This window comes from Sceloporus occidentalis, unplaced genomic scaffold (assembly GCF_023333645.1).
Source record: "Sceloporus occidentalis isolate IW3139 unplaced genomic scaffold, rSceOcc1.0.p SCAF_239, whole genome shotgun sequence".
In the NCBI taxonomy this organism is placed as follows: domain Eukaryota; kingdom Metazoa; phylum Chordata; class Lepidosauria; order Squamata; family Phrynosomatidae; genus Sceloporus; species Sceloporus occidentalis.
Window position 1 is genome coordinate 675,911 of NW_028317219.1, and position 14,592 is coordinate 690,502.

The 14,592-nt window shown below is 40.4% G+C and overlaps 1 protein-coding gene across 2 annotated transcripts; it reads right to left on the bottom strand.

Annotated features, from left to right (window-relative positions):
• Positions 1-2,059: 2,059 nt before the first annotated feature.
• LOC149276437 (steroid hormone receptor ERR1-like) lies at positions 2,060-13,641 on the bottom strand. Of its 2 annotated transcripts, none has more exons than XM_089503667.1 (6): positions 13,338-13,641; positions 11,289-11,405; positions 10,849-10,974; positions 8,118-8,285; positions 7,204-7,473; positions 2,060-2,307 (listed from the first exon to the last, which is right to left on the bottom strand). In XM_089503667.1, the coding sequence occupies exons 1-6, from the start codon at positions 13,639-13,641 to the stop codon at positions 2,060-2,062; spliced, it is 1,233 nt and encodes a 410-aa protein (XP_089359793.1). The 2 variants fall into 2 exon arrangements, with proteins under 2 accessions (XP_089359793.1, XP_089359792.1); XM_089503666.1 differs by having other exon boundaries at positions 8,118-8,291; positions 10,843-10,974.
• Positions 13,642-14,592: the final 951 nt, after the last annotated feature.

Consider the following 14,592-nt stretch of genomic DNA (forward strand, 5'->3'; position numbering starts at 1 on the left):
GTCATAGGCCACATCAAAGACTTCTATGGCAACAACCTATGAGTGTCTGCTTCTGTAACACAGCAATTAAGCATTCCCCCCCAAAACTCAATTAAGGCAAGCCTTTACATTTGTTTTGGTTTTTTTGGTTTGTTAAATTCAACCAAGCCAGTAAAAAAACCATCTTAAGGCCCCTAAGTAACTCTTTCCACCAACAATCTGACTTTGAAGCTAGCCATACATATGCAGTAACCCAAACCATGATTGAGTGCACTTCCTTTCCTCATGCTAGTCAAACCGAATTGGTGTTATCTTGCAATAGGAACATAAAAGCCCATTCACAAAGTACAGGTTAAAATTGTAAAGGGGGTCAGAGACTTAGTAAAGTAAAACTTCCATCTATTACATTTGAGAGGGTGGTAGAGGCTAATATAGTAAGGGAATTTAAACATACATGGAACAGGGTTAAATATCCTGAATTCAATTCCGCCCCATGACCACTTTCCTATCCTTGCAGCTAGGACATGCCTCAGATCTGCCTCGGGAGCTGCAGCCTGGGTATGAAAGTGATGAAGAGTTCTTAAAAAAAGTTCATCATGTTCTACTGGAGGTAAGCTACAAATAAGAGGGGGGGGGGGACATGTGCTTAATGTGGGAAGATAATGCCAGGGATAGAACTAATAAAGCTTTGTATCTTCCACTTCAACCAGGTTGAGGTCATCGAGGGGGCTCTGAAATGCCCAGAATCAGGCACAGAATTTCCCATCACCAGAGGAATACCCAATATGCTAATTAATGAGGAGGCATCCTAGAAAGTAACCAACCATCCTTCTGTTCTGTACCCAGCTTGTGCTAATGGACTTTTAAGTAAAATGTCTTCTCTAATAAAGTAATGAGCCACACACAACAAAATTTCCCTGAAGTTTATTGCAATTCAGACTCCATAGAGCCATATTTGTGTGCCAGAATCTAAATATGTATCTTTATGCACGAGGTATATTACAAATGCACAATAGTCTATATACATTGGGGAGTAAACCCAGAGATTAAGCCTATATTGATCAAAACAAGAAGTCACAGTAAGCCATTTGTAATGAGATCACAGTTCTGGTGAAAGTAACAACAAAGCTGTGCTGTATGGACCAGAATAGAATGGTAAAAGGTAGGGAGAGCAGAGCTACATCGGATCAGAGTGAAGTGCAGAAGCAATGATTAAAGAGAATGTATTTTACATTTTGTATGTCTGATGAAAAGCCATTAAATGCAAAACAGATCCACATAACTTTCCAAGGTCCAGTCTGCAGTGCTAAAGAAACAGGGATATAGTTGAGGCTCTTCTAATCTCTGGGTAGAAGTGGGTTTACTACATTCCCCATAGCTCTTAGCTAATTATCCACTGGGTGAGAAACAAGAGACATGGTCAAGTAAATCACGCTACATGTAACCTACATTACACACACATCCAGCAAAAAAATATTCACTGGACTTGATGAACTGAGCAGCAAAACATACTTTTTATTAAATCTCATACATCAGTGTTTGACACAGTGGTAGATTTGTGTCATAACTGTAGCGCTAACAAAAGTATAGGGCAGGTGAATGATCTAGTGTTTGGTATGCAGTCATTGGACTATATTAAACTAATGGTAAATACATTTTTACCTTCTATATATTGGATCAGATTTCAAATTTAAAGAAAAAAAATACTGGCATTAAGTCTCACACAATAAAAGAACCCGTAAGGGAAGGAACATGTGCACCAGAATAATTGTATGAATGTTACCTCAACAAGGAGTCTTGTCACTTTGCTCTTGGAGGGGTGGGCTATGGCTCTAATGCATTTGAGAAGCAGCTATTTTTAGGTTTTGGTATATGTACACCTATATAAAACTGAACAAAAAAGACTTTCAATTCTAGTTCTAAGTTACGAGACCCCTCCAAATATGGCTTCTGAATGTCACTCCTAGCTGTACCACTTTTTACACCCTCTCTTGCTGGACAAAGACACTCCAGCTTATTGCATGTTTCCTTCTTATTTATTCATGATAACCCCCAGGACAAATTGGTGCCTTAGGCCACTTCAGTCCATCATGGCTTCTAACATCTCAAGGAAAAGCTTGTGCATAGGAACAGTACCCTCCTCTCTGAGAGCATGGAAGTGTTGGAGAACACGGCCAGCAGTCTGACGCAGTAATGGGAGTGTGAGAAGTAGCTTCCCATCCCTGCATGGCTCCTCTGGATGACGACTTGACTCGTACTCGCTAAGAGCCTCCTGTAGAGTGTCTCTGAGGCGCAGAACAGCTTCTGGATCTTCAATGTGCACAGAGTCTACGGACAGATGAAAACACCATATTTTACAAATTAATATCCTAGAAATATCATTAAAGTGGTATGACATGTTAAGAATCAAGGATCCATATATGAATGACTCATCAAAAGTAAAATTGTGTAAAGGTTGTAATTAAAAATAACATAGAAGGGAGTGGCACATACCTAGCAAATACAATATAAAAGCACCTATCTAGAGCAATTATTGGTGATTGTCATATAGCCATCAATTATTTAGTCTGCCACTTTGTCAGCAGAGCCCCAATCTTTCACACTGTGTGAGATTGAGTCCAATGCCTGGCCTCTTGTGTAATAGCAAAGCCATCAACACAGAACCAAGTCGGTTTATATTTCCCACCACTATCCCTGCTCAGCTTGGGTAGAGATTCAAAGTAGCAAAACTGTAGAAGTAAAAGTAGTAAACACAGTTACTGGGTAAGTCACCTAATAGTGAATCTTGGGGAAGTCCGGTAGGTATACTAAATGGGCAAGTTGGTGGATCGCAATTATGAAGCATTTTAACTTTCCAGATTTAAATTCCTAGTTAGAAATATGTGAATCTGGGAAGGTTAACCGGTTCTTGGAAAAATTGTGACCATACAAATCATATCATTTGACAAAGTACAAAAACAGCCTCATTGAGGACTAAGAAAGATCATTAACTTTAAAAGAACTTATTTTAAGGTACTTGAAAAGTGTCTGCAATAGACCAACTAGGATAATGTGTTTATTATGAAAATGACTTATGAGAGATGGGCTCCACTTAAAAACTTGTTTGAGAAACAAATCTTGTAATATACACTCACTGGCCACTTTATTAGGTACAACTGTTCAATTGATTCTTAACACAAATATCTAATCATCCAATCGCATGGCAGCAACTCAATGCATTTAGGCATGTAGATGTGGTCAAGGCAACTCGCTGAAGTTCAAAGCGAGCATTAGAATGGGGATTAAAGCGACTTTGAATGTGGCATGGTTGTTGTTCCCGGGCTGGTCTGAGTATTTCAGAAATTGCTGATCTACTGGGATTTTCATGCGTAACCATCTCTAGGGTTTACAGGGAATGGTCCGAAAATAAAAAAACATCCAGTGAGCGGCAGTTGTGCGGATAAAAATGCCTTGTTGAGGTCAGAGGAGAATGGGCTGACTGCTGCGAGATGACAGAAAGGCAACAATAACTCAAATAACCTCTCGTTAGAACCGAGGTACGCAGAATAGCACCTCTGAAAGCACAACACATTGAAGCAGATGGGTTACGGCAGCAGAAGACCACACCGGGTGCCACTTCTTTCAATTAAGAACAGGAAACTGAGGCTACATCGTTGATACAAGGCAGGATGGATCCATGCTTTCATGGATGGTTCAGGGTGGTGGTGTAATGGTGTGGGGGACAATTATCATTTAAGCGCGACAGCCTACCTGAGTAGTGTTGCTGACCATGTCCATCCCTTCATGACCACAGTGTACCCAACTTCTGATGGCTACTTCCAGCAGGATAATGCACCATGTCACAAAGCTCACATCATCTCAAACTGGTTTCTTGAACAGGACAACGAGTTCAGTGTACTCCAATGGCCCCCACAATCACCAGATCTCAATCCAATAGAGCACCTTTGGGATGTGGTGGAATGGGAGATTCGCATCACAGATGTGCAGCCGAGTAATTCGCAGCAGCTGCGTGATGCCCTCATGTCCATATGGACCAAAATCTTTGAAGAGTGTTTATATAGCACCTTGTAGAACAGGGGCATCCAACATGCGGCCCGCAGGCCAAATGCGGCCCGCCGGACTTTGAGGTGCGGCCCTCTTGAGAGCTGCAGCCAGGGCAACCAGGATCGCAAGGGCTGCTTACATGTGCTGTGCGAGCATTGTTTCTTGTACCGCACAGAGGAAGCAGGAATGGAGCAGAGTCACGTGAATTTACGTCACATCACATGACTGCTCCATTCCTGCTTCCTCTGTGCGGTACAAGAGAAGTTGCTTGAACACAATGTGAACAACGCAGAGGGAAGCAGCACCCCCTGTGGAAGTCTGCGAGCGGCACTGAGACAGCTGCAGTGCAGGTAAGGGGGTGGGGGAGGGTGTATGTATGAGTATGCGTGATTGAGAAAATTAATCTTTGAATGAATGAGTATATGAATGCGTGTGTGTGATAGCATGGATGTGTAAGGGGGGGGTCATGGCACAGGGAGGCTGTAAGTGATGTGCAGACCCCATATTGCTGGCAGCATCAATACACAAGGGGGACAGGTAGCCAGGTTTCAGCATGTACTGGCTGACAGCAATCACACTCCTATCATGCCCAGGTCCCAGCATTTACTGGTTGCCTGGGCATCATAGGAGTGTGACTGTTAAGTCAGCCAGTACATGCTGGAACTTGGGTATGATAGGAGTGTGATTGCTGTTAACAATATATAATATATATATATATATATATATATATATATATATATATATTATTGTTATTGAATTTTTTGTCCAATTTCGGTGTGCTAACCACACTTTTATTAAAAGCAAGTAAAACACCAAAATTGGCCAAAAAAAATCAATAGTAATTATATATATATATATATATATGTAGATTGCAGTTATTACTTCCCAGTCCCTCCCTGCAGTCACACTGACAATATGCCCCACCCCTTTCTGACTCACTGCAGATTGGCCCTGCCCCTTTTCTTATAGCATCCACATGGTTCAGAAACTCACCTAACAGTAAGTAAAATATATTAGGGCTGCTGGGAGGTGGGGGTTAATTTAAGGGCAGTTATGGTTGATTGGGTCTTAATTTATGTCTCTCTTCCTTTATCTTGTGAATTCGCTTTAAGTATTTAAATGTTTCTAACATATCCCCCTTGTCACATCTTTCTTCCAAGCTATATATGTTAAGATACTTTAACCTGTCCTGGTAAGGTTTATCCTGTAATACATGAACCATTTTAGTAGCCCTTCTCTGAACTTTCTCCAACATATATATATATATATCCTTCTGGAGATACGGTCTCCAGTACTGTACACAATACTCCAAGTGAGGTCTCACCAGTGATCTGTAAAACGGCATGAGCACTTCCCTCTGTCTACTGCTAATACCCCTCACTATACAACCAAGCATTCTGCTAGCATTACCTGCTGTTCTGCTGCATTGTCTACCTACCTTTAAATCCTCAGAAATAATTACCCCTAAATCCCTTTCCTCAGACATTGAGGTTAGGACAGCATCAGATATTCTATACTCTGTCCTTGGGTTTTTATGCCCCAGATGCATTACTTTGCATTTATCCGCGTTAAATGCCAGTTGCCACAGCTCTGACCATTTTTCCAGTTTACCTAAATCATTTGCCATTTGGCTTCTTCCTCCAGGAACATCAACCCTGTTGCAAATTTTTGTATCGTCAGCAAAAAGACATACCTTTCCATCAAGACCTTCTGCAATATCACTAATAAAAATATTAAAGAGAATGGATCCAAGTACAGATCCCTGAGGTACCCCACTGGTAACAAGACCTTGCTCTGAATATACGCCATTGACTTCAGCCCTCTGTTTTCTGTCACTCAGCCACTCCCTAATCCATTCAACAACATTGGGATCTAAACTCAGAGATTGCAGTTTTAGTCTTCTATGTGGGACAGTGTCAAAGGCCTTACTGAAATCTAGATACGCAATGTCTACTGCACCACCTTGATTTAGTCACCCAATAAAAAAAAATCAATAAGATTTGTTTGGCATGATCTTTGAGGTAAACCCATGTTGTTTGTGATCTTGAAACCCATGTGACTTCAGATGTTCAACAATCCTGTCCTTTAACATTGTTTCCATTGGTTTTTCCCCACTACAGATGTAAGACTAACTGGCCTGTAGTTGCCCGACTCCTCCCTAATGCTGTTTTGTGAATGGGCACAACATTCGCTAATTTCCAATCCCCCGTACTTGGAAGCAAAAGCATAAAACACCATGTATGCACTAAATGGGGGTAAAACTAACGATTTGGGGATATCAGTAAACTCTTAATTATAGCAGGCAATGTCATGTAGCAGCTACAAACACAAACACAATATTGACGTGCACTAAAAAGGGTATTGATGCAAGAACAATATTATTTTGCCAATATAGGAACCACTGGTTAGACCTCGCTTTGGAGTATTCAGTACAGTTTAAATGAACACAAGGATTTAAAATTGTGTTTATTTGCCAAGGGAAAATAGTTAAGTATATGAAACATCAAGGCAAGTCCTTTGCAGGAAAACTATTTTCCTACAGACTGAGCATACTAGAAAAGGCCATCAAAAAACCCCCAAATAGAATAATAGGAACAATGGTTCCTTCACAAACAGAGGAAATTCATATTTACAGTGAGGGTGGTAAAGTAAAGTAAAGGGGGGTATTCATCGGAACACTGTTTTTAAATCAACAGCGGTTGGATCCAGGGAGAAATCTGACTGCCTATAGGAGTCATGAAGGGTTTTGCGTCCATCTGGATGAATATAGGAATGTCTTGCAAATGTTAAACTTAATGTACTCAACACATATTTAACTTGATGAAGTTGAAAATTGGGCTTCAGAATCTTACCAATGTTTTTTCCGGCTTATGAACATAATAACGTAGTTATAATCACATATGTGATGTATGTATATTAGTAGATCCATTAAAAATATTTAATTTCTGTTAAAACGTGGACACAAATCTAAAAGAGGTAAAACAACAAATAAGGTGTCTTGACAATGTAGATGCTGTGTCAAATCCTCCTCAAACATTAAACTGTATTCCTTTTGGTAATTTTAATTTGTTAGTTTTGTAACTAATGGTAGTATCTAGGTGTAAAGGAAATATGCACAATGTGTAATGAGTAGGTTTTTCATCTTTCCATCCAGTGACATTTCTGTAACATATAGCTTACCCGAATTCGTGAGGGTGAGAGCTTTTAGCATGACATACTCTTCCCTTTCCACACGGAGAGCCCTGTACTTTCGGACAAGGTGCAGAATGCAGGAACATAGGTCTGAGAGACGAGCAGATTGAGAGGACTCCTCATCCAACACAAAATCCTCTGCAAACACAACTTCATCTTCATAGGGGAGTGAGCGAAAAACAACCCCAAGCAGAAGGACCTCCATCCAGACACTCTGTAACAGACTCATCTGGTCTGAAAGCGAGAGAGATGAAAACCCTGGAGAAAGAAGTATTTAGTAAAAAATCTGGGCATCTGCAAATAAACTTAATTCAGAGACGGACATTTCCAAGGTATGCTAATGATACAGAAATTGGTTTAAAGGTTGATTGAAGGCATGTAAATAGAGAATGGCATACACAATGCTTGGCAAAAATAGTGATTAAAAAAACTTTACCATTGTTTTTGCCCACAGAGAATTTACTAGATAAAGTAAACGACTGGTCAGTTAAAAGTTAATTTACAAAAAAAACCAAACACAATCATTTATCCCAACCGGTACCTACAGAGCCGTGTTAATTAATTGCACAGCAACGGTCATATTTGTAAATGGAAACTAGATATACAATACACTTATGTATAAGTTTATACATAAAGATCTATATTTTTAAAAGGTCCTTAGTCCTTGTTACTCTTCTTAACCTAAGGCTACTTGGGTGCCATATTGACAAAACATTTTCCCCAATATCAAACATAATTGGTAAAACATATAAACACATCTAAAAAATAAAAAAAATTAAAAAATCTGATACATGAGCCTTCCACAAATCTTATTTTAGGTGTATAAAAATAGACTTGAAAATGATATGTGGGTCCAGCATTTGTTACAGTATCCATTTAAATTTGGAAACAATTTTACACACCTGGGATGTTTTTTGCCCAGCTGATAATGATGACAATCTCCCTGTCTGCCAGGTCACATAGTGTGCTCATAGATTTCAGATAGCCATCAGGAAGTGCTGGATCTGGCATTGCAAACAACTTGTCTGGTTCAGCAACCAATAGGTGAGAGACAACTGCATTCATTGGAACTGCGGACAGAGAGGGTAGATAGAGAATACTTGTTAAAAGCAAACAGAGGTTTGAAGTAAAGGGAACAAAGAGCAAACAGGAAGACCTGCTAGAGGACACCACACAGCACTATAATATGGAAGACAATGGCAGAGACAACACCTCCCAACTCAGGGAAGGAACAAACCTATAGATAACCCCTTCCCTATACCTCCCCTATGCGTAATTAAAATATGAATTAGAAAAAAAATATCGGGTGAGATTAAATGCTTCCAGGAGATATGCAAGGAAAAGTAGTTTCCTGACAGCAGTGATACATAGATATATCCAAGACAAAAAGGAGAGACAACAGAAGACTACTTGAAGGACCATCTAATCAAACTCTGCATAAGCCTAATATTTCAAATTTAACACCCGATGCATGACGAAGCACAGGTTCTTCCACGTGGCCACCTTGCAGATCAAAACCCAGAGAAATGGCTGCCTTCTCTGTCCCAAAAGATGCAGCTGAACAGGCGCTCAGCTTCGGGGGGTGAGGGGGGATCTCTCCACATTCCCTTGCAGGCCTCCACAGTAGCCTGGATAATACAACATGAAAATCATAGGACTTGATACATTATTCCTCTTTGATACCAATGAAAAACCCACCAGTAGATTAGAATCAAATCCCCACGGTGCTATTCTCCAAATACAGCACAGAATACACCTATCATTTAGTGTACAAAGAGTCTTTTTAGTATCTGACATAGATTTGGACAGAATGTAGGCAGATGTATATCTTGATTCTTGTTGAAACATCATGTAACCTTAGGAAGAAAATCTGAGTAGTGAAAATCTGAGTAGAGATAGGGTAACTGACTTCTGAAATCTTTAAAAATGGATCTCTAATTGATAAAGCCTGGTGTTCAATAATGCTGCCTTTATAGTCAGAAATCTCACAGGCCCATATTCCAGGGGTCGAATGGAGGACCAGGTTAAAATCTCACAGCAAAACCTTGGGCAGATTCTGGAAATTACTTTAACAAAACAGGCAGCCCAAGGATACACTGCCAATCTTTTATTTACGAATATTAACAAGGCAGACATTTGGACCTTCACTGTAGATTGGCACTGTCATATCCTTCCTGGAGGAACACCAGAAGCCGAAGGACTGAAGCTTCAAACATAAAAACCCCGCTAGCAGAACATTTTCCAGACCTTCGGGTATCTGTCTGAAGTAACTCTTCTTGCTCTAAAGTAAGGCTATAACATTCCCAAAAAGCCTTGCCGAACTAGAAGGTCCTCTACAGAATTCACACCATTTCAGACTGTGGCTCTAGATACACAACCTGACTCAGTGGACCAGCAGCCATAGAGACACAGGCAGAAGAAATGGTGGGATTTCCTTACCAGCTCTGCAAATCAAAGAAACATAGAATTTGATGATAGATAAGTACTATTCTCAACTTCTTGGCCCTTGGTTGTCTTACATTCAGTGTAGCTTTATGTCTATCCCATGCATGGTTTAAGCCACTGTGTTACCTCTTTTGATGGGTGGTTGTTCCACCTATCCACCACCCTCTCAGCAAATACATTACATCCAAGATCATTCTCTCAACAAATCTGGAGCAAATCTGCACCTAAAAAGCCAACCAGCTGACAATCATCCAGGCAGGTGGCCACTGTAACACAGAAGATCTCAAACAGACCACCAAATTGACTTTCATGATTTCTTGGTTTGCTTAGGGAAGTTTGAATAGCAGCGTTCTGAATGAAAATGTTTCACCTCCTGACACCCAGGAATAGCTGCTCTGATGCTCCAAATGAATGGGAATATGCAAGTAGGCACCTGACAAGTCTACAATAGCCATGTACATCAGTGGGAACATTCCTAAAGTAGACATGTCTGTTTCCATGAACAGCTGGTCAAAAGCCGAATGTTGATCTGAAGCCCCTGCAGCCAAATCTTTCTGTAAATGCTGCATTCATGTTTCAAATGACCGAACCACAGAAGCTATAGCAACACAAGGTTTAAAGCTTATAGAAGAAGAGAGTAATTTATAAGTTTGTCCCTGAGGAGGAGTCTATTCTACTGCGGCCAGCTAAAAAGGTGAACATCACTGTGTATCGGTGTACACTGTAGCATGTGTAGATTGGGTTGCAGAGCAAAGGTGACAGAAAACAATGTGCATCAAAAGAGATAAGTATGACAAACAGATATCAAACAGTTGGAGCAGGAACAAAAACATACCAAGTTGAGATGGTGAAGAGAAAATGTATGTGCCCAATTATTTTAAGAATGAAAGAGCCAATAAGATCTTGGGGTCCAATGAAAGATCAAAAGTATAAAGAAAACAAAAAATGCAGATGAGCACTGACTGCAAGGAAAGGTTTTGTAAAATAAATAAATAATAGTGTAGGCAATTGCATGGAGGGTGAGGAGCTCGAGATAGGGTCAGTTAAGCAATTGCAGAAGGTGCTGCAAAGCATAATGGAGAGAGTATAACATAACTTTGCTAAGGGCAGCATTAGATCTAGTGCAGGATAAAGGTGATATTTAGAGTGTAGTCTTTCAGAAAGAGAATGGGCCAGTGGTAATCATACCTGGTTTCTTGACCACATTTGCTGGGCCTTGCTGCACCTGCCCCCCAGCTGTATATTGAAGAACATCTCCTTCGGGCCTCCTTTTGTATTTTTGACGTCCACCTCTGACCCGGTCCAAGCGTACCCCTATATAACACAGAAAAAAAAAACATTCTAAATATAAGCAAGCAGGTAATGTAAAACCATTTAAAGCAGTTATGTTATGTTTATCAAGTACTACATCTTACAGTTATTAATTCCTTGAGGACTAATGATGTACGAAGTAGATTACATAAATACCAAGGGGAATAAATTGTCTATTTTGAGTCCAGTCTCCACTCAACTGGAGCTGGCATTTCTGGATCTAAGCTGTCAGATGCAGTGAAGAAGTAGTAGAAAGTTTGAATCAGCAGGTCAAATGCAAAACCAAACAAAGCGATGAGAATACTGTCCAGACCCACCTTCCTTTAGCATGCCCACCCTTAAGCACTTGGTGAAACGGCATGCTTGACACGCCTTTCTACGTCTTTTGGTAATTTCACACTCGTTGCTGGCTGGGCAGCTGTATTCAATGTTACCTGAGACAAAAGACAAAAAAATAGTTTTATTTAATTGGGCTAAATCAACAGTAATGGAATTATGCTGCTTGCATTGGATCAAACTTTCTTATCAAGTGCTAAAATAAAAACGTTAATATAATCTACCAGATCATTTTCTGGAGATACCTTTCTGTTATGCAGCAGCTTAAGATCACATGAGCATACAACAAAAATGAATGGTGTGTCTAATTATCAATAAAGATGGACATGTAAACGTTTGCTCCTCTTCTCAGAGCTTCCTCTACAATAGCCTCTGTAACAGACCGGAAAGCAAAAAAGGCTTCCTGCAGATTCCCTTAACTCCAAAGGCATTTAACGCCAAAGAAATTCAGCTCTTAACTGGCTCAACTCCAGATTCCATGGAGAGCTACTGCACCTAAACTACTGTCCTAACGCAAACCTCATAAGAGTTAGCATAGCAGAAATCCGCCTTAAGTAAGTTTCTAGCAGATTTTAACCTGCTACAGATTGGTGGACATCTTGTTCACAGGACTGGCTCTTCGTGCTCCAGAATGCAGAATCTAGAAAATCACATCTGCACATCTTTCTCAGACAACTTGGCACCATCTTTACTAACCACCTGGGGCAAACAATCTGAAGATGACCTTAAAAAGGCACACAGCACACTTGTATATTAAGAAATACATTTTTTATTACACATCTTATTAAATACTATCCTCCACCACACAACATATGATAACGCCCTCCAGTCCTCTCTTTAGGGTTCAAGTGAGATAAGGACCTGATATTCAATGCTAGGACTTAAGACTCTCATTCTCTTCACTAGGGAGTTAAGAGCAGAATATTGCCTAAAAGTAGAAGTTTTCTGCCTGGAATTTTTCCAGATCCTTGTGAAATGTGTTTTTTTGTTACAGGTAATATTTGTGATGTGCAGTTTACATTTGCTAGCCTTGAACCTTCTGAATAGTAACTAAAAAGCTTTTCTGGGTACATTGCTAAGACAACTGTCCATGTTGCAGGGCAAAATATTGTTAAGAGGCAGTCTTTGGCTAGATCTCTCCTCAGGTGGTCTACAATTTCTTGGGCTCTACAGGGCGAGGGCCAGGCTGCATTCTGGCCAAATGGTGGACTGCTGCCACACATTCCATACCAAGGACCATGACTACACCTTTTATTCCCACCCACACCCAACATACACTAGGAATGACTAGCTCTTTATACCACATCACCACTAAAATAGGTGTAATGGCATGAACAAGTCATCCCTTTATTAGTATCTCATCACCTCTTCAAGCCTATGACCATTTAGGTACCAATGTAAGGGGCCTGATCTCTAGGTAAACACCCAGAAGGAAAATATATAAACAGCAGGTGTGTGATTTACTGGGCTGCATCTCAGAACTAAAGTCGTTAAAGAATTAGCAATAAAGCGTAGCTATTTGTTAATATAAATATTTAAATAATATTCTTATTGACATGTAAAGTGTTCTTTGAATATAGTAATATACAAGGCAGACTTTAGGCACATGCCATGGACAAGGGGAGACAACTTTTCTATCTACATAAAACGAGGGACTCAAAAGGCACCCAGGCTTACACAGCATCTATTGAGGCTACCTTTAGGAGGGGTGGCAGTTGTGAAACTGCAGCTTCTACCTCAGGTTAGTGCTTTATTTTTGTTTCCATTTTTTAAGAATGCATATTAAAGTACTTTAAAGTGCATTTTCCTTAACTGGGGCTGTCAAGGACATTCAACTATCCCTTTAAGCAGAAAAGCAGAAGTCAATGTCAATTTGACTTTTCTATTTATTTTATTTTTTTTAAATACCACTTCACTGAAAAACCAGCTTGAGATTGAACTTCACATCAACTCTGGGTTTACAATTGTTTTTTTTCCCTCTAACTTTAGTCCTCTCGTTCACCTCAAGATGTGTAGCTTAAGACACTCACCTTGGATGGTGCGCTTGAAAAAGGCCTTACATGCTTCACATGAGGCCACTCCATAGTGATACCCTGATGCTACATCGCCACACACCAGGCACAGACGCTTGGGAATAGAATTAAGCACATATTTTGCCCGACCAGGGGCATCATCGTGTTCTTCATCACCCCCTCTGCAGCATCGAGTTCCCTGGAGGTCAGGTCCATGCCCACTGCTGTCACTGGATCCACTAGGACTCCGGCGTCCAATACTCTCTGGGGTCCCTGGCTCTGCTTTGATGCAAAGATCTGGACGTCTGTCGCGGGAAGACATTCTGTAGAGGTGTTCTGCATTGAACATAAATACAGAGTATGAGTTAAACATAAAGTGCAATATGTCATTCTATCCATTTTGTACATGTTAAGGTCTCACACTAGATACCATTTATCATTCACTGTCCTTTATAACTGATCATATAATACAAGATCATATGATATGATATAAGTACCTAGTAAACAGAGGTATATTAGTTAAAACGTTAAATTACACAATACTAAAGAAATGTATCACAGAGCATTTATCAGCCCAAGCAAATCCCAAACAATACTAGCCTTTCATTATGTGACAATACTAAACAGAAAGAATAATAAGCGGCAGCTATGCATTCACAGACTATAGGGGAAAGAAGTAAGACTGACCTTTGCCCTGGTTAAACCTTACTAAGATTAGTCAGACAGGTTTTGCAATATCCCAAGGCACAAGTGTCAGACTTATTATGTTCTAAATTATTTGACCTTGTGAATAATTATCTCCCAAAGTATAAGTTTGGGGACAGAAGTGAAAGAGAGAGATGACTCAAGAAACCATACTGAAATAGATATGCACAATACAGGGCTAACTCTTCTTGAGAGTAAAGCTCACCACCCAGGTTCAATGCATAGTTAAGTCAGGAAAAGAAAGTGACACTTCAGGCATCATAAGACGCTTTAATGGAGATGATAGCCAAGTGTTCCCAATAATTTATGTGGTGCCTCCCTTGCAAGAGTGTGAGAGATTCTGCAAAATCCTTCCATATGCATTTGCCCATTAACCCCTTAGTTCCCCTATAGACGTACCGGGACATAAAAAAAATGGCCACTAAGAAACCCCTATGGACGTCCCGGTACGTCCAGCCCTTCGTGCAGGGTCAGGGACACATCCAGGCTCTCCCCACTGACAGCAGAACCCGGCTTTGCCGGCTTTCTGCTGTCCGATCGCCTGTAACAGCTTCCGGCATGAAAGCCG